This window comes from Carassius gibelio, chromosome B5, assembly GCF_023724105.1.
Source record: "Carassius gibelio isolate Cgi1373 ecotype wild population from Czech Republic chromosome B5, carGib1.2-hapl.c, whole genome shotgun sequence".
Lineage (NCBI taxonomy): Eukaryota > Metazoa > Chordata > Actinopteri > Cypriniformes > Cyprinidae > Carassius > Carassius gibelio.
In genome coordinates this window covers 32,679,067-32,703,731 of record NC_068400.1, presented here as the reverse complement: position 1 = coordinate 32,703,731, position 24,665 = coordinate 32,679,067, and the positions used below count along the sequence as shown (strand labels likewise).

At 36.5% G+C, this 24,665-nt stretch overlaps 1 protein-coding gene across 3 annotated transcripts; it reads right to left on the bottom strand.

The window, feature by feature from the left end:
• Positions 1-287: 287 nt before the first annotated feature.
• LOC127957985 (transportin-1) lies at positions 288-24,605 on the bottom strand. Of its 3 annotated transcripts, none has more exons than XM_052556750.1 (24): positions 24,230-24,605; positions 22,454-22,529; positions 21,085-21,234; positions 20,505-20,611; positions 13,767-13,900; positions 12,338-12,419; positions 12,049-12,171; positions 11,535-11,653; positions 11,330-11,390; positions 10,776-10,944; positions 10,520-10,672; positions 10,099-10,324; positions 9,814-9,985; positions 9,390-9,476; positions 8,930-9,037; positions 8,622-8,780; positions 8,023-8,125; positions 7,812-7,910; positions 7,628-7,723; positions 5,340-5,415; positions 4,207-4,306; positions 4,046-4,120; positions 3,816-3,942; positions 288-2,950 (listed from the first exon to the last, which is right to left on the bottom strand). In XM_052556750.1, exons 1-23 carry the CDS (start codon positions 24,332-24,334, stop codon positions 3,835-3,837), a joined length of 2,688 nt encoding a protein of 895 aa, XP_052412710.1. In that variant the 5' UTR covers positions 24,335-24,605; the 3' UTR covers positions 288-2,950; positions 3,816-3,834. The 3 variants fall into 3 exon arrangements, 2 of the variants coding, with proteins under 2 accessions (XP_052412710.1, XP_052412711.1); XM_052556751.1 differs by having other exon boundaries at positions 8,023-8,110; XR_008153925.1 differs by lacking the exons at positions 288-2,950; positions 3,816-3,942; positions 5,340-5,415.
• Between the last annotated feature and the right edge of the window lie 60 nt (positions 24,606-24,665).

The following is a 24,665-nucleotide window of genomic DNA, read 5'->3' as shown; positions in this document are numbered from 1 at the left end:
ATTTTTATGTCCCACTGTACAACTCAGTTTCTTAATAACTCAGTTCATAATATCATGTAACAGATGTTATTGAAAGACCAGTGTAATCACGAGTTACTGTTTTTTTTTGTTTGTTTGTTTTTGGAAACGAAGTATCATTTAAATGGATAAATTATGTAAAAGGTAGTCTACATATTTATCGGTCTTAAAATGTACAAATGTATTTGAATCAGGATGCATTTCCAAAGTTTGTTGAAATACCTTTATATTTAAACCTCTGAAATTCATCAGACACATAATGTAATCAGTGATTTTTGAAAAGGGTTTATTCTTACCAATGCACAGATCCAAGCAGTGAAACAAACTCACGTCCATAACAATGTCATACAAATATCATTACAAAATTTCTACAGTACAATATATATTCTTTGCATGATCCAAAATATTGGTGGCCCCTAGAAATGATTACTTTCTTTATTTTAATCTTTCTTCAAAATTAGATTATAAAATAAAAGTCGAAAAAAAATCACTATAAATTAAATTGCTCTCATACCAGAAAAGGGAGCTTTTGAGCAAAGTTTGACTTCATCGTTACATTTTCTTAATTTCCACACATAGAACTATACAGCAGTCGGTGCAGTCTGGGGTGGGGACACAATGTTTAGATTATTGACATTTTGTACTTCACAAAAAGAAAACAAGACAAAAAAGTAAAACCATTAAAAACGTAAAACCATTAGATTCATTACTGTGCAATCTCCAAGTCTCGTGGCCTTATTTATACCCCAACCCACCCCAAAAACTCAAGTTTAACTTCAAGGCGTTACAGTATATACTGCATTTATATTTCATAAATAATGAATGTTCACATATATTAGGGCCAGGTTACTTCCATTTTATCCCAACATGAAGTATCTTATTTGAGTGTCTACTATCGGATATCTCCTCGAATAAAAAAAAAAGAAAAAAAAAAAAAAGTTTTACATTCTTTTACAAGGAGACAGTAACTGAAATATGCCTTTTAGCAAGGATATTCACCAGCAGCCGAATGGATTACAGTGAATTGCTCTATTATTATTATGAAACATGGGAGCCTGAACAGCGGAGAAAGGCATACAAAAAAAAAAAAAAAAAACGGCAAAGAAAAAAAAAAAACAGTAAACATGCCTCCTGAGGTCTCTACAACATAAAATATTCAAGTAGAAAATTACAACACATAGCAGCATTCACAAGTGTAAAACGACACACTTAACATTCATAATATCTGCCTACATCTGGTTTCTTTCTTTGTTCTTTACACTTTTTTCAGTCAGAAGAGCATCTGACCTCTTTTATTGGTTACAAATGTAAAACAGCTGGAATGTGACAGACAGACTGAAGAAAATAAAAACACCTTGCAGAAATACACTGGCACGACACAGACTCACAAACACCTGACAGTATCCCGTGGCGTTCAGATTGAAAAATCTTCTTACAGCCTTAAAGGTCTGACCTCTCAGCTGCTTCGGTTTAAATCCATGAAAGAACCATTTCACCGGCTTCCAGATGAGTATGAAGATCAGTCTCGTCTGTCTGAGATAGCAACTCTGAAGCACAAAGTATTTAATACCTTAAATCCTCACCCTCTGGGATACATTCAGGCATTTTAAGGCTTGCTACTGTTCACATGAGGGACACAAATACTGCATCCACGAGCACTGAACTGTCCAGGATTATACACAACACGGGACGTTTTTTACACTTCATGCAGGAGGTAAACGAAACTAAATAAAACAAGTCACAAAAGCAATACGTGGATGGAAAACACGTCACCTATTGTGTATGTGTGGAAAAAATGCATTACTAAAACTAGTCTATTTAAGGGGTGCTAGAAAAACAGATTGCTCATTGGGCCACCAACATGCACAAAATCAAACAACTAAACATCCAGATTAACCCGATCGGTCAAAAAAAAGATATCACAAGCATCTTCAAAATCATGCTCAGAGCAAACGAAGCAAAAAGAAATCACTGATGTCTTAAAAATGAACAAAATGTGTGTTTAGGGTTCACTCGTTTGGATCCATGTCAAGCACGCTGGAAATCAGAAAGTGAGACTGAGGAACATTAAAGCCTCATACAGAGCAATAGTTCAGATGTTTCAGACATATTCACTGTGTTAATTTGGAGTCTTCCCTCTCGCTTTGTGCATGCTAACTTAATTTATCAAGATGAATTAAGAAAACTGAAAAATAAAATTATGCAGTCATTCAGGTTTTTACTCCCTCATCTTCGCAGATGAAAACCCTTCACTATCAATGATATGAGAGGACTTACATTTCTAGAGTAATGCTGTGTTACCTTTTAGACGGAGCCCCTAAAATATGGTACGTTTTTAGCATTTACTGTCTTTAAATGTTTACCGTCTACTGCTGTGCATAGTTGGCACACAAAACACGGTCTGCACACTTTCATGCAGTCGAGCTATACCCTACATCAACCCATGCATAGGACTTACGCTTTGCGTCCAAGTTGAGATTTACGTCACCCCCACCCCTCTAAATGATACAGTCCAGAAAATAAACTAAACCTGTGTTTTAGAAGCTTTCAGAGCTTGTCTCCAGGCACTTTCCTAATGTCAGGAGTGCTACACTACAGAGTTTACACATATCTTCTCTGTTTTATTATTATTATTTTTTTACCCCTGGATGTCCCGTTACATTAATTGCCCTGAACACTAATGATGTTTTTAGTTTTTTTGCCCTCATGGCTGATTGTTATGACATGATGAAAAAGCTTTCTTCCCTATTTTGGTTTGGCTTGGCGAGGTGTGGTCGACTAGCGCCTCAGCTAACACTTCCCTCCCACCCCGTCTACAGGGGTCCAGTGGGCCGTATGGCTCCCACCCCTGCTAGACCACCCTTCCCCCCAGGTAAAGGGCAAAGTATGCCCTGGGTATTAGAGGTTCCCATCCTCTCCTATAGTGAATAAGCTGCAGAACAAGAGAGAAAGAGATCAGATTAGAATAATTTTTCATGTACAGTATCAGTAGTGTAAACACCCCTTCAAAAGTTTGGGATCAGTATGATTTTTAATGTTTCTTAAGTTTTTTTTTTATTTGTTTTATTAAGGCTGTATCTATTTGATCAAAAATACAGAAAAAGTTGCAATTTTACAAAAAATTATAGCAATTTTATATTTTAGTATACCTTCAAATATAATTTATTCCTTTGAAGCACAGCTGAATTTTTAGTATCTCAATCAGTATATAAGAATATTTTCTGAAGGATCATGTGACACTGAAGACTGGAGTAATGGCTGACGAAAATTCAGTTCTACCTCACAGAAATAAATTCTATTTTAAAGTATATTAAAACAGGAAACCGTTATTAGAAACTGTAATAATATTTCACAATATTTTCTGTATTTTGATCAAATAAATACAGCCTTGATGAGTATAACAGACTCCACTTAAAAAAAAAAAAAAAAAAAATCCTTAGGACTTTTACTGATCCTAAACTTTTTAAACGGCAGTGTAGATATCAGTAACATATCACAATAATGATCACTCATTGTTCATTTATGAATCCAATTTAAACAACAACAAAAAGTGTTACTACTATTATTATTATAACATTATCCAACTATTAGCCGAGTTTGTTCATGAAACCAAATTACTAATGTAACTTAGTAATTACTGGCCACAAACCTCTGAACGATGTTACAGTGCACACAACACATTTTCTTTTATATATCGTAATACACTTTTAACAACTGTGAATGCTTGCTAAATTTGAGTAGAGGAAATACACACATTTTTAGCAAACATGAATAAACACTTGTTCACGGAAATGTACCTCTTCAATCAGGTAACATCTACACCCCATAGAAGGCTGCAAGTCTTTCTTTGAGTGGAAGAGGAAACTGGTCAGAAAAGTGTCTCCAATTCTCGTCTCCAACCTGGTTCTTAAACCCATGCAAGATCTAACAGGGAACACACACTTGAGTACAAAGCATAAATCCAAAATCATCTCGAAGGCTTTCCCAACTCCAAGACTCGCATCAAATATTTTATACAGTGCTCTACCTTGTAGAACATTTCTCGAAGATCATCTTTTGGGTTCATCCAGGATGCTACGGCATCACAGAAAAATATAAAGTCCTACAAAAACGGCAAAGAGAACAAAGAGGCTCGTTTTCAACTGCGGAAGCACTCAGAGAGACATCAGTGAGAATAACGTGTCGTACCTGCACCACACCACCAGGGTTGACCGTGATCATGGTGCAGATTCCTCTGAACGCAGAGTCTTTTTCTTCATTGTCTCTTATATTGCGAAGAGAGGTGCACCTAGTGAAGGGAAGAGCCAGTTTTCAAATAACAAGCCTGTGCGGTTAGTTCGCATGTGGATAAACACATAATCAACACAATATCATGACTACCACCTCAGAGCACCTTGAGACTAGCAAACGTTTTGAAATCACAGAGATTGGTCAATCGAGTGTCTCTTTACAAACAAAACATTATTTTGCTGAAACCGAAAAGTAGTTCAGTTTGTTGCTGACCATCCCATTCTACTCTTGTTAATATTATTGGTTCTTAATCATATGCAATCTGCCTTCTTTAGTAATCTTTAGCTGCTTTTTTTAGTAAATTAACCTACTTGCATCAATTCTTTAGAAGACAAATACAATGTCTATATAGCACCATGTATTCTGTTAAACTAGTGCAAATTTTGGGGCAGGCATTCTGGGATTGAATCATGCTGCTAAAAGACTCCGCATCTAATGGGGAGGAGAAATGCTTTTCAAAGAAGCTTTTCCATTTCTCATCATTTTATCCATTTAACTAGCGCTTCCGTTTCCTGAAACCAGCAAAGCATTTGATATTACCCCATGCACTCAATTAGTAGTTAGATAGCGACAATAAAAAGACGAAAACAGAAGTGAAAACTGAAATAAATCAATTGAGAATACATGAAGGTGCTACTGAGGCAAATTAAACGACAAGACCTAGAGGGACAGGGTTAGTCACATGGTTGGCAATGATTTAGACTGAATCATACAGAACAGAGAGAAAGGTAGAGCGAAAGAGAGGGATACCTTCTCTCAGATGTCTTGAACAGGCCTTGTCTTTTCCACAAGATAATCCAAATAGTATGCTAGTGGAATTTATGCTTCGTTTACAAAATTCTGTATGTTTCTATACTGACGTGAGGTGTGAAGAAAAGCAGGAGCCTTTTCGAGGACACTGGGACAAGGTTTGGAGAGAGACTGAGCGAGTGAGAGAAAGAGAGAGAGAGAGAGAGAGAACCATAGGGAGAAAAGCCAGAAGATAGACAGAGAGAGGAAATGAATGAAATAAAAGATTGAATAATACACACCAGGGTCTTATAAACTGCTGTAGCATGGGTGCCACCTCTTGAGGACAAACGTAACCAAGACGACCAATTGTTATTGCTAAGGTAACGCAATCACGGTTATACAGCACCAAACGCCAACCAAGACATGAGCGAATGAGGGGGGGAGGAGAAAACAAAAAGAAACAAACAAACAAACAAACAAACAGACAACTCAGAAACAGAACTCAACAGAATCTGTGTATGAGAATAAACACAAGATTTCACTAGTGCTCTTCACAGCCCCAGACTACAGGGTCAAATGTAAAATATGACACTAAAAAAAACATAGATCTCGTTTAAGGGAGGAGTCTTAGAAAACACGGCTCCTCTACGGGTTACAGAGAAACGTTCGCCAGATTCATGTAGCGTTTGCATGTGACAGTAATATGAGTAGTGCATATTCCTTTCCCCCAAATCCCTGGATTACAGATTGCAGACTACAGAAAACAATCTTGTTTTCTAAGATTTTCTCCCTTAAACTCACAAAAATTTCTTCAGTAGAACAGAAAAGTCTTGTCTTTCTTTCGGTCTCTTTGGTTTTCGTTAAGAAATGCATATTACGCCAAGCGAACTACATGGAGAGGACTAGATTCCACCGGGATCTTAAGAGGCACAGAGGAGGGAGACCTAAGTTTAAGAGACACAAAACTATGCAACATTCTCATTAAAGACAGGCATTTATGAACAGTCCAATGAGACATGCAGAAAGCAGATGATTGGCTCATTAGAGAACGCAGTTCAGTGCAGGATGAGCTGATTCGAAGAGTCTGAAACAGTTAAGCACTGTTCACCATTGTTACATTAATTAGCAATTAAATATATAATCAAATACTCACAAATTATACTCAACATCATAACACTAATGATGTGAAACCTGCACTATAAAGAATAAATACACTACTGTTCAAATGTTTGAGGAGTGTAAGATATTGCAAGAAGTCTCTTATGCATTATTTGATCAAAAATACAGTAATATTGTTCAACATTATTACAATATAGTTTTCAATTATAAAATGTAATTTATACCTAAGTTTTTTTTTAAGCAGCCATTACTCCCAAATCAATATGTCTTATTATCATAATTCAATGTTGAAAACTTAAGCTGTGTTTAATATTTTTGTAGAAACGTGGTACAGATTTACATTCTTAGGTGTAAAAGATTCTTAGGTGTAAAAAAGTATTTACTGTTACATTTGATCAATTAAATATATTATTTTGCTGAACAAAAGTATTAAATTACTTAATACTTCCTCAACCCAATCTTTTGAACAGTGGTGTGTTAATTCTCAAACTTATAACTGACTTACAATGGTCAGTATGGATTTGCCTAGGCTACATGCCTTGCTTCTAAATTTTAAAAGGACTTAGTCTTTGCAACATGAATAATCAAATTATCAGCAATCCTGCATCAAACGTTAGCCGTCCTTAACTAAACAACATTCAACATCTATTGGCAGATATGCATTCACATTGAAAAAGAAAAGTAAATAAAACAACAGAAATAAATCGACAAACAGGAACACATCTACAAGTAACCTTGTTTCTGTGGGAGTATGTTATGAGCATTACACTTCAACCTCATTAAAAAAAATAATGAAAATCAATGTCGGCAGCCATTACGGCTCAGGCTAGAGATTTAATTTGAGCAGTCCAATCAGAGTGGAGTGTAACTGGGGAATAATTTGCGAGGTACAGGTGCTATACATTCATCTAAACACCACAAAACAGATTTAGATCTGAGTTTGGATTTTTCTCTGAATTAAATGGGGGGAAATTGACTATTTAAGGTTCAAATCTTCAAGTAAAAATGTTAAAATCAAAAGACATCAGGTCTTAATATTCCTCTCAAGGTTGGTTTACATTTGGCATTGTTTAGAATATCTCACTGACTGATGCTTGTAACCTCATTACTCGCTAACATGGAACTCACTGTTTTATTAATCCACTTCAGTCAGTACCACGGCTGGACTGTTACAAGGTCTGTTATATTCATATTTAATGACATGATATGCTGAGGGAATGGACTTTTTATATAGAAAAAAAATCAGCATACAATTGCCCCTACTCTTATTCATTACCCAGTTACCCAGAATACTGTGCACAACTATCCAAAATCCTTGATAGTTACCAAACCTTGTAAGGTCCACTTCCTGGAGTTTGAATGGAGATTAATAAGCACTGCAGAATGGGGATCGGGAGAGTTTGGGAAAAGGATAGGGTGGAAACCTCTTGTGAGGGGTCAGCCTGGTCTAACACCCCTCAGATGGTACCTGTATTCTCCAGCAGTGTCTTGGGTGTGTTGGGTCTGTTTATGATCTCCACAAGCTGCTGTAAAACCATCGGTACATACGGCTGCATCTCAGAACCTGGGCAGAGAGATAAGTAGCATGTTAACCTTGAAGGTATGATGAAATGAGAGAAATTACTAACTGAAGATGAGGATGAAACTCCCACCCATTTGAATGGATATTTCTCCAATGGCCCATGTGGCATTGTTGCAGACTGATATCAACTCTGGGTTCAAGTTTGTGCCTAGGATAGGCATGAGGTTAGCTAGAGAGGAGAGATTCGCACAAACAAACAGACAAAAGGTTAAAGTGCCTGATGGACAACAGGGATGGATCGAACTGAGAATGTGTCAGCGAGTGTGTTTATAACTGCATACCGATGCAAGGTTTGACATGCTGGAAGCAGGCTTTGGTCAGATCTCCCAGCAGAGCAAAAGAACTCTGGCGAACCTCTGGCATTTTATCCTGAGAAAACACAGTCTTCAAAGGATTAGCACTGTCGCATTATATTTCTCACAGCTGCTTGTCCACAAATAAATCGTTTTAGGGCTTTGCATTATTTGCATCTCTCGCTATTCATCTGCAGCAGGCAAATGCAAATGCGGTTCTGTGCATGTAAAGATTAAATGCTAAATCCAGAGGGACAAATACATTTATACAGAGAAGATGTTGTCTTCTCCACCTCAGTCGTTACCTAGATACAGTGGTAAACAGCTGCCGCTAGTACTAGCTGTGGCATAGGTTGACACAAACAAACAATGATACAGACTCAAAAGCGGTTTCAACACTGATGATAATAATAATAAATGTTTCTTGAGCACTAAATCACCATATTAGAATGATTTCTGTAGGATCACTGAAGACTGAAATAATGACATTACATTAAAATATGAAATCGATTATATTAAAATATAACTTTTGTTATTATATTGAGTTAAATATGTCATGCCTTGGTGCTACAGTGCACTATAGTTACCTGCATGCACTCGTACATAAGAGTGAGAATGTTGCTACGGGCAACTAGCTGTTCAATGTTCCCTCCAAGACCCTCTGCTAACCCGCTGAGCAGATCCAGAGCCACAATCATGAAATCTTTATCAGGAGCTTCATAAAACTCAGGCTGAGTCTGGTGGAGCTGTGATACAGAGAAAGAGATCATGTGATACTCACTATGATGGATAAAACCCTCTTTGTTTTGATCCTAATTCTGGTATTTTGAAGTATTTTCTGACAGTATTACAGAGAGATGTGTGTGTGTGTGTGTGTAATCGTGTGGCTCCTCACCACGGCCTGGGCGAGTGTTTTCTGGACCAGGTTGACACAGCGTTGGTAGACAGGTTCACAGTATGGCAGGAAGCCGCTCTGCAGGGCCGTGGCCACAGATGAGAGACACTAAAAGAGGAATGAACATAGAATGAGGATGAAGATCTTGTTTTAAATCATAATCTTTTACACACACTGACATGCTGGATTCAGAACACTACTAATAATTCCTGTGACTTCTGCTGAATAGTTCTTTTGGATACATTTCTTTTTAATTCTTTGATGAACAGAAAGCATTTATTTAAAATATAATGTTTTGTAAAAATGCGTACAAATGTGTTTACTGTCACTTTCGGCTGATTTAAAATATCCTTGCTGCCTAAAAGTATTAATTTTCTTAAAAAAATTAAATCAAAATAAAAAAATCTTACGGACCTATTTTTTTTTAACGGTACTTAATATGAAAGTATTAGATAACTACCTCCAGTAAGGGAAAAAGGTCTTTATCTTCATCCTTCAACTGGTTCCATTTTTGAATCAATGGAGGCATCAGCATCTCAATATATTCCTGCACACAGAGCACACACGTACAGTAGTCATAACAACAACATGTCAGACAAAGAAAAAGGTTGGATTTAGAATTACATTACTCTATTTTTAGCTATTAGTTTAATCAATTACAAATAGGTCATTGTAATTAAAATTGATTACCAAACCAGATTTGTGTGCGTGTAAGATAGAGAGTTATTTTTTTATCTTTAGGATAAATATTGTGAGATTAATATCAGTTAGAACATTCTATGGCAGTTCAGTGTGTGTTTGCATGTAACATACTACCTTTATTGTATTATAAAGATATTTGCCCGAGAAACAAAGTGTTTGTGTGCATTTGACTGTGCAATTACTGGTTTGTTGAGATGGTGGCCCACAGAGTCAGCCAGAGTCCCGATGGCGTCATAGAGGATGAGAAGGTTCTTGTGCTGGTATTTACCGAAAGCAAAAACCAACGTGTCCAAAATATAAGCAAGGTACGGTACCAACTCAGTGCAAGCCTCCTCTTCCAGGGTAGCAAAGGCACTGTGGGATGAAAAGTGAGTCAGAGACTTAAAGAGGCAAATGCCTAAAGCTAAAAAGACACCTCAGATAACACAATGTTCTTTAAACTAGATGACATGCATACACATAAATACCTGCAAGCGGCCTCTTGGACACGCTTGTTGCTGTCAAGTATCCGTTTGAGCAGTTCTGTCATGAGCGGTTTGAGGTAGATGTCAGGGGGCTGGCTAACAACCCAGTGTGCATAGCGGCTTAGAGTCCAGCAAGTGATGGATCGAACCAGTGCCTTCTTATCAGACAGACACTGCACCAAATGAGGAATCAACTCCGGCAAGTAGGGGATCATCCCCTGCATACAGCCTAAAGCAAAGAAAGAAAATACTTCTCATACAAAAAATAAATAAACATATAAATAAATTGAAAACCACCTTATTTATTAAATAATAAAAAACTTTTGAACAGTAGTGTTAGGTATATCCAAGTTTCCCATTTTGAATCCTAATGTTTATGCAGTGAATGAATTCTATAATGCATTCATGGGAAATGTTTGAATACCTTCAGCAATGGCTCCCAGTACAAGTATGCCAGACTCTTTAACAAGCCACTCTGGATGGAACAGTAGTTCTTTCAGTAAAGGAAGAATATGCAAAAGCAAATCATCTCTGAAAACATTCGCCAGGACATCTAGTGCAGCTGCAGAACATTTCCCTACACACACCAGAAAAAAATAATGAAGACAACAGCAAATGTCTCACTGTATGTCCGTTTTAAAGAAGTCAAGGACTTGTCATTTTTAAACACCGTTTCTTACTCAAGTTCCAATCTGAGATGGTTTCATCATCATCCAAATCATCTTCATCATCATCTTCCTCAATGGAGTCTCCACCCTCGTGTTGTTGGGCCACAGTGCGTGAGCGATGGAACCTGGGGCGAATGTCCTGCTCATTGTCCGGGATTGCTTCATCCTCCTCAACATCACCCTGGAGATCATTAACATAGTAAGATTATCTTTTTATTTGGCATAAACCTATAATTATCTTTTTCTGCATCACATGCTTTCAAAATAAATCTCAAATACTAATGTATTCTTGAAATAATGCTTTCTGTACTTAATGATTCTCTAAAAGACAGGCTGAGATATGGAAAATAAAAAGCTATTAATTTGCATATGACAAATGTAAACAAATTGACAATATGGGTTTTGTAAATGCGGTTGAGCACTGTAACCAAATCACATGTTTGCTGCGAGTATGAACTCAAATCACAGTTGTTATTTAATATGTTTTACTTCTTTATCTTTTATGTTTAGGGTGACCTATGAAAACACATCAAAAAGAAGCTTTAGAACCAGATAGAGAAACTGACCTTCAACAGGATTATGTCAATCTCAGAGTACTTCATTCCATTCACAAGAACCGGTATCAATCTGTGACAAAATAACAAACAAACTCATGACTGATCCTGATCCAGCTTTGTCCTGTGCTGAAATGCATTATAATTAAATGCATCTACAACAGTTGATCGTTTTTTATTCTAATCAAAAGGACACTGTGTGTTTGCACATGCTCACTTAGGCAGGTGTCCACACAGAACCTCCTTACACACAGGCTGCTCGGCAAGCGTGAGCCAAAATTCACAGGCCTCCAGAGCGACATTTTCATCCTGATCTTGAGTCCTCTGCAACATGTACTGAAAAACAGAAAAGGGGTTGCGAGCATAAAAACATCAAGCCTTATTCATGAAACATGGGCATATTTTTGTGCAAAATGTTAAAAAAGTAATTTTCATAGAAAAAAATAAAATAAATTAATACCTTGAATGTAACATAATACTTTTATGTGTAGAAATTAACTTTGCTTCGGTTTTATGAAGGCTCACTGAGTGTACTTTTACCAAACTAGCATAAAAAAATAAATAAAAAAAAGTCCACAAGAGGCTGCTGTTGCTTCACTTTGCCTCTCTGGGATCTGACCACATTTAGCAAAAAACATTTACTAAGTTAGAGATGACAAGAAAAGTAGGTTCCTTCTTTCAGAAATCATGTCATAGAGTTACATTAGGGGTTGCAGATGGTGTGATCTAACCTCAATGATGTTGTGCATGTGAGGAAGGAGACGGTCTAATCTGACTTCCAAGAGCATGACTAAAGCTCTGCACACATTCTTCCTCACTTCAGGCTCCTCATCACCTGCCAGTGCAAACAGGTTCTGCGGCACAAAGACATTTACATACATTTAAAGAACATTTTCATTTCTCGAACTAAACGGTGACACAACTTCCTCAAAACCAACATCACAATTCTGGGGTTTTCAGATTTATTTTTATTTTTGGGTGAACATATACTATTAAGGTGGCCGGTTTTATAGACGGTACCTCAATGAAAGGATCTATGTGCAACATCAGGGCCTGTGTTCTGCTGATGATGAACTGGTTCACACAGGCAATGGCATGAGACCTACAACAGACAACAAGCACCATACATATATCAAACAACTGCTCAGCGAGTAGTAATCTACCCAGTACTGGGTGGTCACTATATACTGGTATTGACGATAACCGTAATATTTAAAAATAAAATATGGACAATGTTAATACTACACATACGATTATATTGTAAACAGTGCAGCACTAAAAACTGTATGGACCACAGAAGCTGGTGGTTTTGCATCGCCATTCATCCTAAAACGGAAAAAGTCGTCAATAACACAGTGTGTAGCTACTACTGCCACACAAAATCATGTTGGAGGAGATAGTCTGCAGGAAGCCCTGATCAATAGTGAGTTCATTTTGTGCAGTTATGGTAAAAAAAACTCTCTCTGTCTCCCTCTACTTGGTTTTTTTTAGTGTGATTCATTGGCAAAAAAAGATAAAACACATGCAAAAGGAAAACAAATTGAAAATCTGATATTAGGGGTGGGCCAGATTCCTGTAGACACGACTGGCTGGCAGGAATTTGTCAAGTGGTAGAGATTTTGGACTTTCTTCTCAATAGTGGTTATACGCTCACTTGTCGTTAATGGCTAAATGCTCATGAAAAAGTATCATTTGCACGTATTTTTAAGCAGTGCAGTTTAAAAACAAGTGTTTTTAATCTGCTGAGATGCAATCAGCAGTGAAAGAGAACTAATTTCGCTATATGCGTGATCTGTCTGAGTGCTGTCAGAGAGGCGGTGCTCATAAAATGTGAAGTTATTGAGTTATTTTTGTCAAATTACAGGCCTCAAGCAGTTAAACACACACACACTTGTGTGTAAAAATGGCAAAAATAAAGAAATATTGCAAGTATCCTCATAAGCACAGTAAATAAGGTCATAAGTTAAAGCAAAAAACTGAGAAAGAAAACACGTTTAACAGTAATATTGGATCCTATTGAAGTGACAGCAGTTTAATATTCCTGCTATCTGACTTAAAAAAAAAAAAATGTCACTGCTCTTCACTAAATCACTTGTGTAACTTTTGTCCTATGCTTATAATTTGCTTCTTATTCTTATTTAATCTTTTTACTTGTCTTATTCTTCTTATTGTCACTCAGTATTCTTTTTTGTGATACTGACACATGAAATATGAAATTTCAATGTTATCAAAAATGTTGATATCAAAAGACCTTATCAAAAATAACTATATCATGATATATATCATTAACGTGAAATAAAATTACTCTTATTGAGGGGAAGTCGTGGCCTAGTGGTTAGAGAGTTTGACTCCTAACCCTAAGATTGTGTCTAAATCAATTAGTTACAAGTAACTTTTCCCCACGGTTTCAAACATTTGGGCTCCATTAAGGAACGCAGGTTTATCTTACCTGATCTTGGGGCTACTGTGCTTGAAGAACTGCAGAAACTTGGGGATCATCACGTTGAGTGGTCGGTCCAGCATGTCACTGTCTAGGATCTCAGCAGAGTCCTCACAGATCTTCTGCAGAGCTCCAAAAGCCCCCTAAAAAGACAAACACATCAGGAATGTAACACATACAAAATATACATATTTACCCTTCTCAATGAACAACACACATTTTTAATCTAGAATACTTCCATTACAATCAATCAAACTGACCTAACCAGTCGTAACTGTCACACAGTGACACTCAAACCTTCAGTCCATTTCTATTTTTGGCTTGACGTGCAGCCAGAGCTGCTGAAAAAATAAAGTAGAATACTCTTGGAGTTGCCTCAAGCTAACAGCTGGCTCATGTACGGTGTACATTGCAGGTGACATGCAGATTTAATGCAAAGCAGACTGACAAAAACAGCTGTAGGAAATTTAAGGGAAGCCGTAAAGCAGAACATGGGAAATACTGTAGGGGAAGCTACAACAGAGATGACGTGATAATATTTAAGTAACCAGACAGTAAAGTATATTTTAAAAAAAAAGTCAATGCTTAAATCAATATAAAAGGGTATAACTACTCCTTAAATGGATAGTTCACCTTCAGTTGGTGGTCACTATTGACTTCCGTTGTATGGAGAAAAAAAACTAGACTGTAAACTGTAACAAACCAACTGTAGGTAAACTATACCTTTAATACACAGGAAATAAATGCCCATGATAATAACTGAAATTGTCACAGGAGTAATGTGGATTTCATAAGTGAGTAATTTGTTCAGTACGCAATACAGGTCTGGCTATGAGGTTCAAAGCCTCATTACATAAAACACATATAAAGACAATAATAGTTCATATGTAAACTACTAGTACTATTACTACTACTTTTAACTATACACTGTATATATTAACTATATACTGTACAAAGTAAAAAGTACCAGTTAGAAAATGTATAATAATAATACTAATAATAATTTAAATATGTGCAGCCTTCGTAGGATGCAGCTTTCTGTTTGATAGACTCCCATTGATATGTTTCCTTGAACTGAAAAAAGCTCAATGAGAAGTCGATTCCCCTTAATGGTAATTATTCCCACATTTGAAATCGAATTCCAAACACCTCGGAATCGATTCTTTTTGGAATTGATTCCCAGTCCTAATATCAAAGTCGGAAATGGAATTGACCCTTTTTTTTTTTTACAGCTCAATTGGTAGAGCACGTATATATTTCCACATCGTGATGTAGAAATGTGGGGGCCTGGTTGAATGAGGCGTTTTAGACTGATCTGGATCAGCCTTCTCTTTTAGGTTGAATAAATCCTTTTGTGGAAGACTTTGAGCTATGTAACTGCAGATCTTATACTTGCACAAATAGCTACATAAGACACAATACTTGAAACCTCGAATTGCTAGTGCTAACCCAGTAAACGTAATGAAAATATAGAATTCACGGCCACAAAATATCACCAAAAGAATCTGATGGAGAACAATGCCAAAGCCAGCCCCTGCAGCCAAGGGACCCACCCAACACATCAAGCTTCCTCCTGATCTCACAGACATTCCACCTGTAAGGAATCTAATCAGGTCACGAGCACAAACGGCGCCGTGGCAACAAGCTGTCTGGCTCGGCTGTTGCTATGGCAACTGTCTCCACTGTCAGCTTGCACTTGGTTGGAAAAGGCACATTTCGAGCTAGAGAGCTTAGAGAAAATAACAGAGGAAGCCTCCAGTCAAAACACCACACACTATAACAACGGCTAAACTATCTATCTATCTATCTATCTATCTATCTATCTATCTATCTATCTGTCTATCTATCTATCTATCTATATTATACACACATACATTATAGATATATAGAAATACACACACACACACACATATATATATATAATGAACTTTGAATATATATGTCCATATATACAAATGCCAAGACATGTCAAGGATTTCATTAAATATTGAAAATTAATTTCCTGATTATAATTTCATTTAAAAACTACCATTTAGCAAAAAAAATATTTGACAACAAACAATGGCCTTTGGTTAGACCAGCAGTACAACAAACACATTAGTAATTACCATCACTTTAACATGCATTTCCACACCAGTGTGCTCATATATCAGCCAGTGTGGGCTGTGGCCACTTTAAGCCAATAAACTAGGATTCAAAGTTCAGAAACATCTTAAACATAAACAAGATAACATACGTCATCCCTGCATATTAAACTTATTACAGGGAGGAAAACCACTCTACGGCCAAGCTAAAAGAGACATCCTTGACATTCTGGAAATGTCTCTAAACTTGTTCAGACTTCATATAGCAATATGATGACCCACATACCACAACCAAACCAGAGGATCACAGCGGTAGATGGATGCTTTTCCCTTTACACACACACACACACACACAGAGCTAGGTTGTCTGCTGCTTATATTACCACTTATGTGTCTTCAGAATTAAACTCATGACCTTGTTCATAGGTCATGTACTCCATGTACTCAAATCAGTTCAATCTTGCTAATGCTCCTTGTTAAAGTATTTTCTATGTAAGTAATAGGCATACAACCACATCTACTTGAACTTGAAAAGACAAAGACTGAAATATCCTAAAGTGTTTATCTGAACTGTAAGATAATGTATTTTAAATAGGCAATACAATTTTAAACGTGGGATTATACATTTTTCTTTAGATTAAAATAAAGTAATTTTCTGACATATACAATTAATGTACATTCTAGGGTAAGTTAACTACTAAGGCAGAATTTCATTCCTACTGTGATCATATTAGGACTTTAACATTTCTCCTAATCATTTATCTATGAGTGGTCCATCTCCTTCACCTTGTAATGATTCTGGCCTGGCGCTCTGCATGCTATAAGAGTTGAGCTAGAGGACTGACTCTGACTGATTTTCTTACTCAGCATGCCATTTAAACACAGTGTGGGTGTGTGAGAGTTTCCTCATAAGTAACTTTGATGTAACTGCATTTTTCAGGTACATACACCCTACTAATTATAGACGCATATTCTACGTAGTCAGACCACATGCTGTCTGAGGATTTGCCAATCACTACACGCAATAGAGGGTGTGACATTCCACACACACCCCAAGAAATGTAATATGCATATAATGACACATAAAAAACAAGAAAAATTATTTGTAATACAGTAATACACCAAAACTATATTTACTCATTTTAAAATACTGTAAAAACACAAATACAGTGTGTTTTTTTTTTTTTTTTTTTACAAATTAAATTAGAGATTTTTTGGAAACCATTTTTTATGATTCCCTGATGAACAGAATGTTTGAATTAAAGTTAAAAATTTAATAAAATAAAATAATAATAAAAAAAACAGTAGTGTATAGTAAAAAAAAATTATACATACACTATGGGACTCGGACGTAAAACTATTCTGAAGGGTTTTCTCATTTGAATAATTTTTACATAAATTATATGATCAAATTACAATCTGAATTGACAGAATTTAAAACAAATTCATTGTATATTGGTATTTGGAAAATTCTCCTTTATGGGGAAATTACAGTTTACAGTAAACGACACTAATTTACTTACATTTTATTAGCACACCTATCTATTCCTCTTTTTATGTCATAATATTTCAGAATCATAAAGCTTAATTTGCAGGCTTAAACTGGTCACATTCACTGAAGACCCTTCTGAAGAGCGCTGTGCATAGAAGGACGCAACAGTCTGAAAGCGTGCACCATCTCTAGACATGTCTATGAACAGTTGTGATCACATCTGATCTCCACAGTAGAAAATAACTGACCTCAATCTGTGTTAACAAGCCTGCTCAAGAGTCTCACAGTCACAGAGGGCAGAGCATTGTACTGCACACGCTCGGAGTTCACAGTTTCTTTGTTCTAGTGTGGGTGTATGAGACAGAATGTACTCAACTACTAAATAAAAGGCACATCTCAAGATGATGTGTGTTAGTGTGTTAACCAGGGTTCACTGCCCTGTATGTCTCTTAACCCAAACAACTACACTTGCCTGGGAAGTTGTAGAATTTAAAGAAACACAAAGTTTACAAATCAGCTCCGTATTTTACCAGCCAAACCTAACTTGCAACATCAAAGCAGAGATAAGTTTGTGTGTCCACACGTATATGTATTGATCTAACGCCAAGACTTCACCTTCTTAGCCTTGAGTCCAGATGCTCGGCCTCAAGGAGTTTTACATGCTTGCATCAGCAAAACAGATTTATCCAAATGGATGCTACAGTTACTGTGTAGATAATGACCGTGGAGTGTGAAACTTATGTACATATATAAAATAATAATAATAATAATAATATTAAAGGGTTAGTTCACACAAAAATTCTATCATTAATTACTCAACCTCACGTCGTTCCAAACTCGTAAGGACTTTGTTGTAGTCTTCTCACTAATGGCGGAAGATAATTGTAATAATTGTTGAATAAAGCAGTGATTTTTGTTTTCTTTACACACAAAAAGTATTCTCGTATCTTCATAAAATTAGGGTTGAACAACATGGACTATTTGCGATGTCTTTACTGCGTTTCTGGGCCTGGGAACATTTCAGTTACATTGTTGTCTATGGAGGGCCAAAAATATCTTAATTTGTGTTCTGAAAAAGAACAAAGGAAATACAGATTTGGAACGACATGAGGGTGAGTAATTATTGACAGAATTTTCATTTTGGGGTGAAAACTATCCCTTTAAGAATGATAATGTTTTATAGCATACAAATCTTTTAAACTCATTGGCGTTTAACGTGGTTTGTTTGTTTATTTAGTTTTTCATGCCATGTTAGCATCATGGCTATTTACATGAGAAAAAGGTTCAGTATCATCCATAAAATCTACATTATATAAACCATTTCAACTAAACAAAAGATTACAAATCTAAAATACATTCAGGTACTTTAAATATTCCATGCAAGCAGGTTTCTCTTAACGTGGTTAGTGTTTCCTTCATTTTTTAAGCTTTAAGACAAACCATTCATTTTCAGAGTACACACATAATGGTTCAAAGATAGACACTTTTAATATGCTAACACTGGACAGCCTTGAGTGACTACAAAGCAGTCTGGAATTAAATGACTATTTTAAGGACTTGTTGCCTTTTCCCACATTACTAGATTGAATATAGCATATATTGTTATTCCAAATTAATGAAACTGATTGATCCAGTTCAACCCTCTACACTGCGAGGAAATCACTCACATATGTGACTAAATCTTCATTCTGGCGACTAAATGATGTCTAATATTAGCCAATGGCTAACAAATTCTCAGATTTTACTCGCCAGTGTGTGAGTTGGAGGCTAAGTATAAGTTTAGCACAGATATATTTTTACTCACGAACACTCTCTGACTGAGCGCTTCAGAGTTTCACTCTCCGTCAAGCGATCTGTGATATTTCTCATTGGCTGACACTCAACTATTATCGTCCCTGTTGGGATTTCAGCAAAGAATTACGAGTGAATGCACAAAACCTGATTAATATTCATGAATCCGGCAGCTCATTAATCCTCAGTAATCCTTAGTGTGTTTTATAGTTCTTATTATCAGAATTCAGTATTTTTTTTTACAGAAACACCGAATGACAGAAAAAACCACCACCACCTCTCCATTTAAAATGTTCAGTTAAAATGACTAATATGCATTCAAATATGTTTATCAAGTTTAATTCTAATTACTTTAGTTCTATTATTAAATAATACTTGATTATTATAAAGCTTGACTGACTGATGTCAAAAGCGTCCTTTCAGATATTTAAAAAACTGCTGCATTTTACAAATATTTATATATTAAACTAGTTTATATAGTTTACTATTGCCAAGGTGTCCGTAGAGGGTTGCTTGTAGCTTCTGACTGGTCAATAAAGCATTTTAGCAGTGCAAAATATAGGATATTGGTGCATTCACATCCACACTATGTTAGAATTATACATATTATTAGCTAATTATGAAAGGACAAATCTGTGAGTTTTAACTTGTATTTACATGCTCACAGAACTTATTTACATTTTAGCAAATTCAATTACAGTTATTCTGATTAATAGAAAGTAAAAAAGCATATTTTTGAAATAGAAATCTTGGTAATTTCACTAAATGTTTTTGCTGTTATTTTGATTATGTAATTTCTCCTTGCAGAATAAAAAAAAAGTATAATTTTCAGTCAATTTTACTGATCACAAACATTTTTTTTTTTTTTATTATTGCAGTAACGGCATTAGCAGTGACTATATTCCACTGTTGTGAAAACAACTAAAAGTTTTATGAAAATAAAGTCCAATTTTGATCAAACAGTCATCCAAATTAAGATATTACATGAAACAATCTCCAGCTAAACATTAAACCAAACATCCAGACAAATAACAATCCAATTAAATCAACTATGAATACTAAAAGAAACCCAGTGTGACCGTTTGACGAGCACACTTCGAAGATGTTAATTCTCATTACATCATGCCATGCAGAGAAACCTCCCTGTGGAGGTATGTTGCAACACACATATCACCAAACCTCAGTTGTACTGCCGAGGGCTCAGATGATGAAGCTTTGAACTAGGCCAACACTACAGTTTTAGACAATGAGTCAGCAACATGCATCATCTCACAGCTCCACTTAGAGGGACAAAGAGCGTGAAACATGAGATAATGTGAGACTGATGAGAAGGAACACGACAGAGGAGAGAAAGGACATCAGAAAGTGTGTGTGTCTTACTTCACAAGTATTATAGTCCTCTGAGTCCAGCAGTAAACAAAGTTTAGGTAGAAGCTCCGGCCAGTTTTGTAACTCCCCTTTAGAGGCTATAGTTGTGATCAGAATACCTGAGGAACACAAACATATGGACAATAACGCACTATTCAGACAAGCCTATACTGCAGTTCACATAACCAACAGCGGTTATGCAAATCTGATATCATATTCTATCAAAACATCATAATATGTGGACAATGTGTATTAATCAATGTGTGGGGAAACATTAATTCAAATAAATGAATAAAAATTTCAAACCAAATAAGCAAAAAGAAGAGAAACAATATTATGCTGTGTTTTGTGAGATGCGTATTAACCTCAGAAACAGAGCACTGCATTCCTCATTACAGTCTAATCACAATCACAAAAGTCTCATTTAAAAAAAACACACTGTATTCTCGAACATAGAGTCAATAAATGATCTTACATCGAAAGCAACAACACAAAGCCAGACACAGACCCTAAAGGCATAATATTGTTTGTCATGATGGCAAAAGCTGTGGCTCTGAGCCAGACAGGAAATGCTTTTTCAGTCCATACTCACCCACTGTGGCTCTAATGAGCGGTGAGGAGTCTCCGATGTTTTGCAGGCACTCATTTTTGATGAAGTCAGACACACCGTTTGGGAAGTTCTGGTAATGGGCCTTAACGTTGTTCTTCAAAATGAGACCACTGAGAGACCGAGTGGGCTCATCTATGAGAAAGGAAGGATGAAAAGCTTGGGTAGAAAACATAGCCCCGGGCACAAGACACAGCATTAAAGGAAAGAAAGAAAGAATCAAACTACCACAGGGATAACCAGAAATAGCTATACCTCAAATACTACAAGAATGCAAATACAATTAGACTACAAATGTGAAAGTATTTAAAATGCCACACTTATACAGAAATATGACAAAGTAATACAACCTTAAATATGATGAAATTATGTAACATGATAACAATCTTGTCGATTCAAAAAATAGCTTTTAAATAAGATACTAATCTAAAAATTACAAATAAATAAATCTACAGCCCAACACAGGGCGAGAAAATCGTAACTTTTGAGCCTTACACAGGTTAGTGGATGCTTAATAAAGAAACATCTGTTTTTATGATATAATTATATAATTATATAATATAATGCAATATTTGACACCAATAAAATGTTGTTTTAAGAAATAAACTAAACAAACACAGCTCACAGATAAAACTGAAATTCTTACTGAGAGATTTTTATTATTATATTATATACAGTATTATACATCAGTTAGACAAATTTGACACTTATAGAAATATGTAGTTTGAAAAAAAAAAATCAAGTCAAAAATTATTCACTTAAAATAAATAAATCTACAGAACACACTGGGAAATCATTTTTTTTGTCGAGCTCTGAACTCATTTGGTGGATGCTTCATAAAGAAACGTCCGTTTTTAAATGGACCGCAGGCTTATTCAGGGAAGAGGAGAGAGAAACACTGGTAGATGAACTAGTGTTGTTTTTAAACATGTTCTGTGACCTGGGGCTTGTCCGAGGACACAGATTCAAAAGGTCAGAGCAGCTAAGCTCCCAGTGCACTTGACAGATTACCACTGACCTGAAGTCACAGCAGCTACACAGCCACTGGCTTCAGAAAACATGCTCCCCTCATATCTGAGCCATTTCTTCTAGTAATTGGAATATACGATTTTCTCTTAATATACCACACAAAACTGTCATGGGAAACCCCATAAACTGCAATGAACCACAATGCAGACCGACCACTGGCAACTACATACAAATTAAAGGGGGGTTATATTCACTAATTAAAGCGACCCCAGAAATCCCTAAAGGATAAATCACATAACCATAATAATTCTAAATATGCCACATCTCAAATTAAAATTATCAATCAAGTATAATACTATCAATTAATGCAACATGCACATCTTACCTTCTGTCTTTAGCTTTGTGAGCACAAATATCAGGTAGTTGTTGAAGTCCGGGTATTGATTGAGCTGCTCAAGTTTCTGTGGGGCACATTAAGAAAAGGCATACAGACCACAGAGACAGAGGATAATGCAAACAGCAGGGGAAATGTGCATCTGCGCAAGTACTTAATGGACAAACCGCTTGACGTTTACAGTAGATGGATGATTATATCATATCACCATTCAGGTATCATTCGCCAATCGTATACAAATGATGTGTGAATATAATTTAACATCCATGAAGGTAAATATGGAAACGGTTTTATAGGATGGTAAATAAACTTAACTTGGGACATAAGGGAATTCACTACACTATTAACTAAAAACTACACAAACATCAATATTGCAGACTAAATCTGTAACAAAATGAAAAATAATTCAATAAATCTGCTTTTGAAAGAACGGTGTAGAAAGCACACAGAAGAACTAACTCCGGGAAATAAAGAAATAAAGTCTTACGAAAAAAAGCAAATATAAAGGACATGTACAAAAAAACTATTTAATAACAAGCGGTCTCATTTTTATTTTTTTTATTTTACATTTTCTTAAAAGAGTGAAATTATTTGATTGTTGGAGATGTTACTTTCAGTAGCCACTGGCACATTCCTAACCCACAAATCTCTAAAAAAGAAAGAAAATCCTGCTGGTTTGGAACCAGCTAATCTTTAGGCAAATAATTCACTGGTAATTCAACAAACTATATGAAATTTGACTATTTATATACCTTATTTGTGGTGAGATTCATTTCACCTGAAATTTAGACAAAGTATTTTTAACCATTTTATGTTTTTGGTATAAACGTGTAGCATTTTCTCATCTGCTCCTTTCACAGGCAGTTGTATATGATGGACAAAAAAAAAAAAAAATGCATAATTTGCTAGATGAAGGGGGCGTCATACCCACTGACACATCTTGCTCTCCCTGTTGTGGAATAAAGACTGAAACATCGCGAATGTCAGATGTCTTTGTCTGAGCTGCATCTGATTATGTGTCAGAAACACCAGGATAACAATCCTCGCACCTCTGCAGCTGGAGGTCCGTCTAATCACAATCTGCGTCTCATAACAAACTGAGCAGCCGACATAGATTCAACATTTTCATTTCATTCAAACGCGCATGCACTGCCCAGAAATGCTGTTTAGTCTAGATTTTGAATACAATCATAACGTTCATTAGATCAGATGAATGTTTATAAATAATCTCAGAGACTGTGTGTGCTGTAGGCAGTTGACACACAACAGCTGGACACGCCATCTGATCTAAAGCTTAAAGAGACAGCTCATCCAAAAAAATCAATTCTGTCATCATTTTCTCACCCTCATTTCGTTCCAAACCGGTATGACATTCTTTCTTTTGCAGATAATTTGAAGAATAATTAACCAAACGGTATTGACTCCAGTTGACATCCATTGTACGGACACTAAGGTGTTTCTCAAGATATCATAATGTATTTCCTAACGAAGACATACAGGTTTGGAATAACGTGAGGGTGAGTAAATAATAACAAATGTTCGGTTTTGGGTGAACTAACGTTATCCCTATAAGTCAAACACTCACCGAATGACAGACAGCGATAGCAACTGACACCACCCTAATCTACAGATCAAATATATCCTCTAATTGACCCAGTGCGTTTCAGATCTTAAGTACATAGTAACGTTTGAGCTAATCACAGGCCAACTCCTGCTCAAACTCCGCCATCCCCCTTGTTCACTGCCCTTCAGCGAGGTAAAGGATACTTGTTGGACGGATCGTTGCGTGGATGTGTCGGGGGACTGTGATTCCTTGAGCAGCTGTAAGATCTGCTGAAGTCCCTGCTCGTCGGGTTTCCACTGGCACTCCATCTTGTGTGCTTGGAGTCTCGCTCTCTCTCTCTGTAGGCGCGCAGATCTACACCCTTTCACATCAAATAACGGCCTCCACCTTGACCTTCAGCTTTAAGAAAGGCTGTTATCGAGCGAAAGATGTGGAAGACGCCTCTGCGAGAGTTTACTGTTGATAGACCCTTGTGAAAATGAGTGTGATCCGCGGCGTTGTGTTGCTGGTGACGCTAGGCTAGCGTACATACATGGACTTGGTCTGGTCCGGATCACCACACATCGACAGTGATAAGCCTCTGTGCTGCACTGCCCGCCGGTCCTAGCGCCTGTCTAATCGCTGGCTGGATGGAGGGAC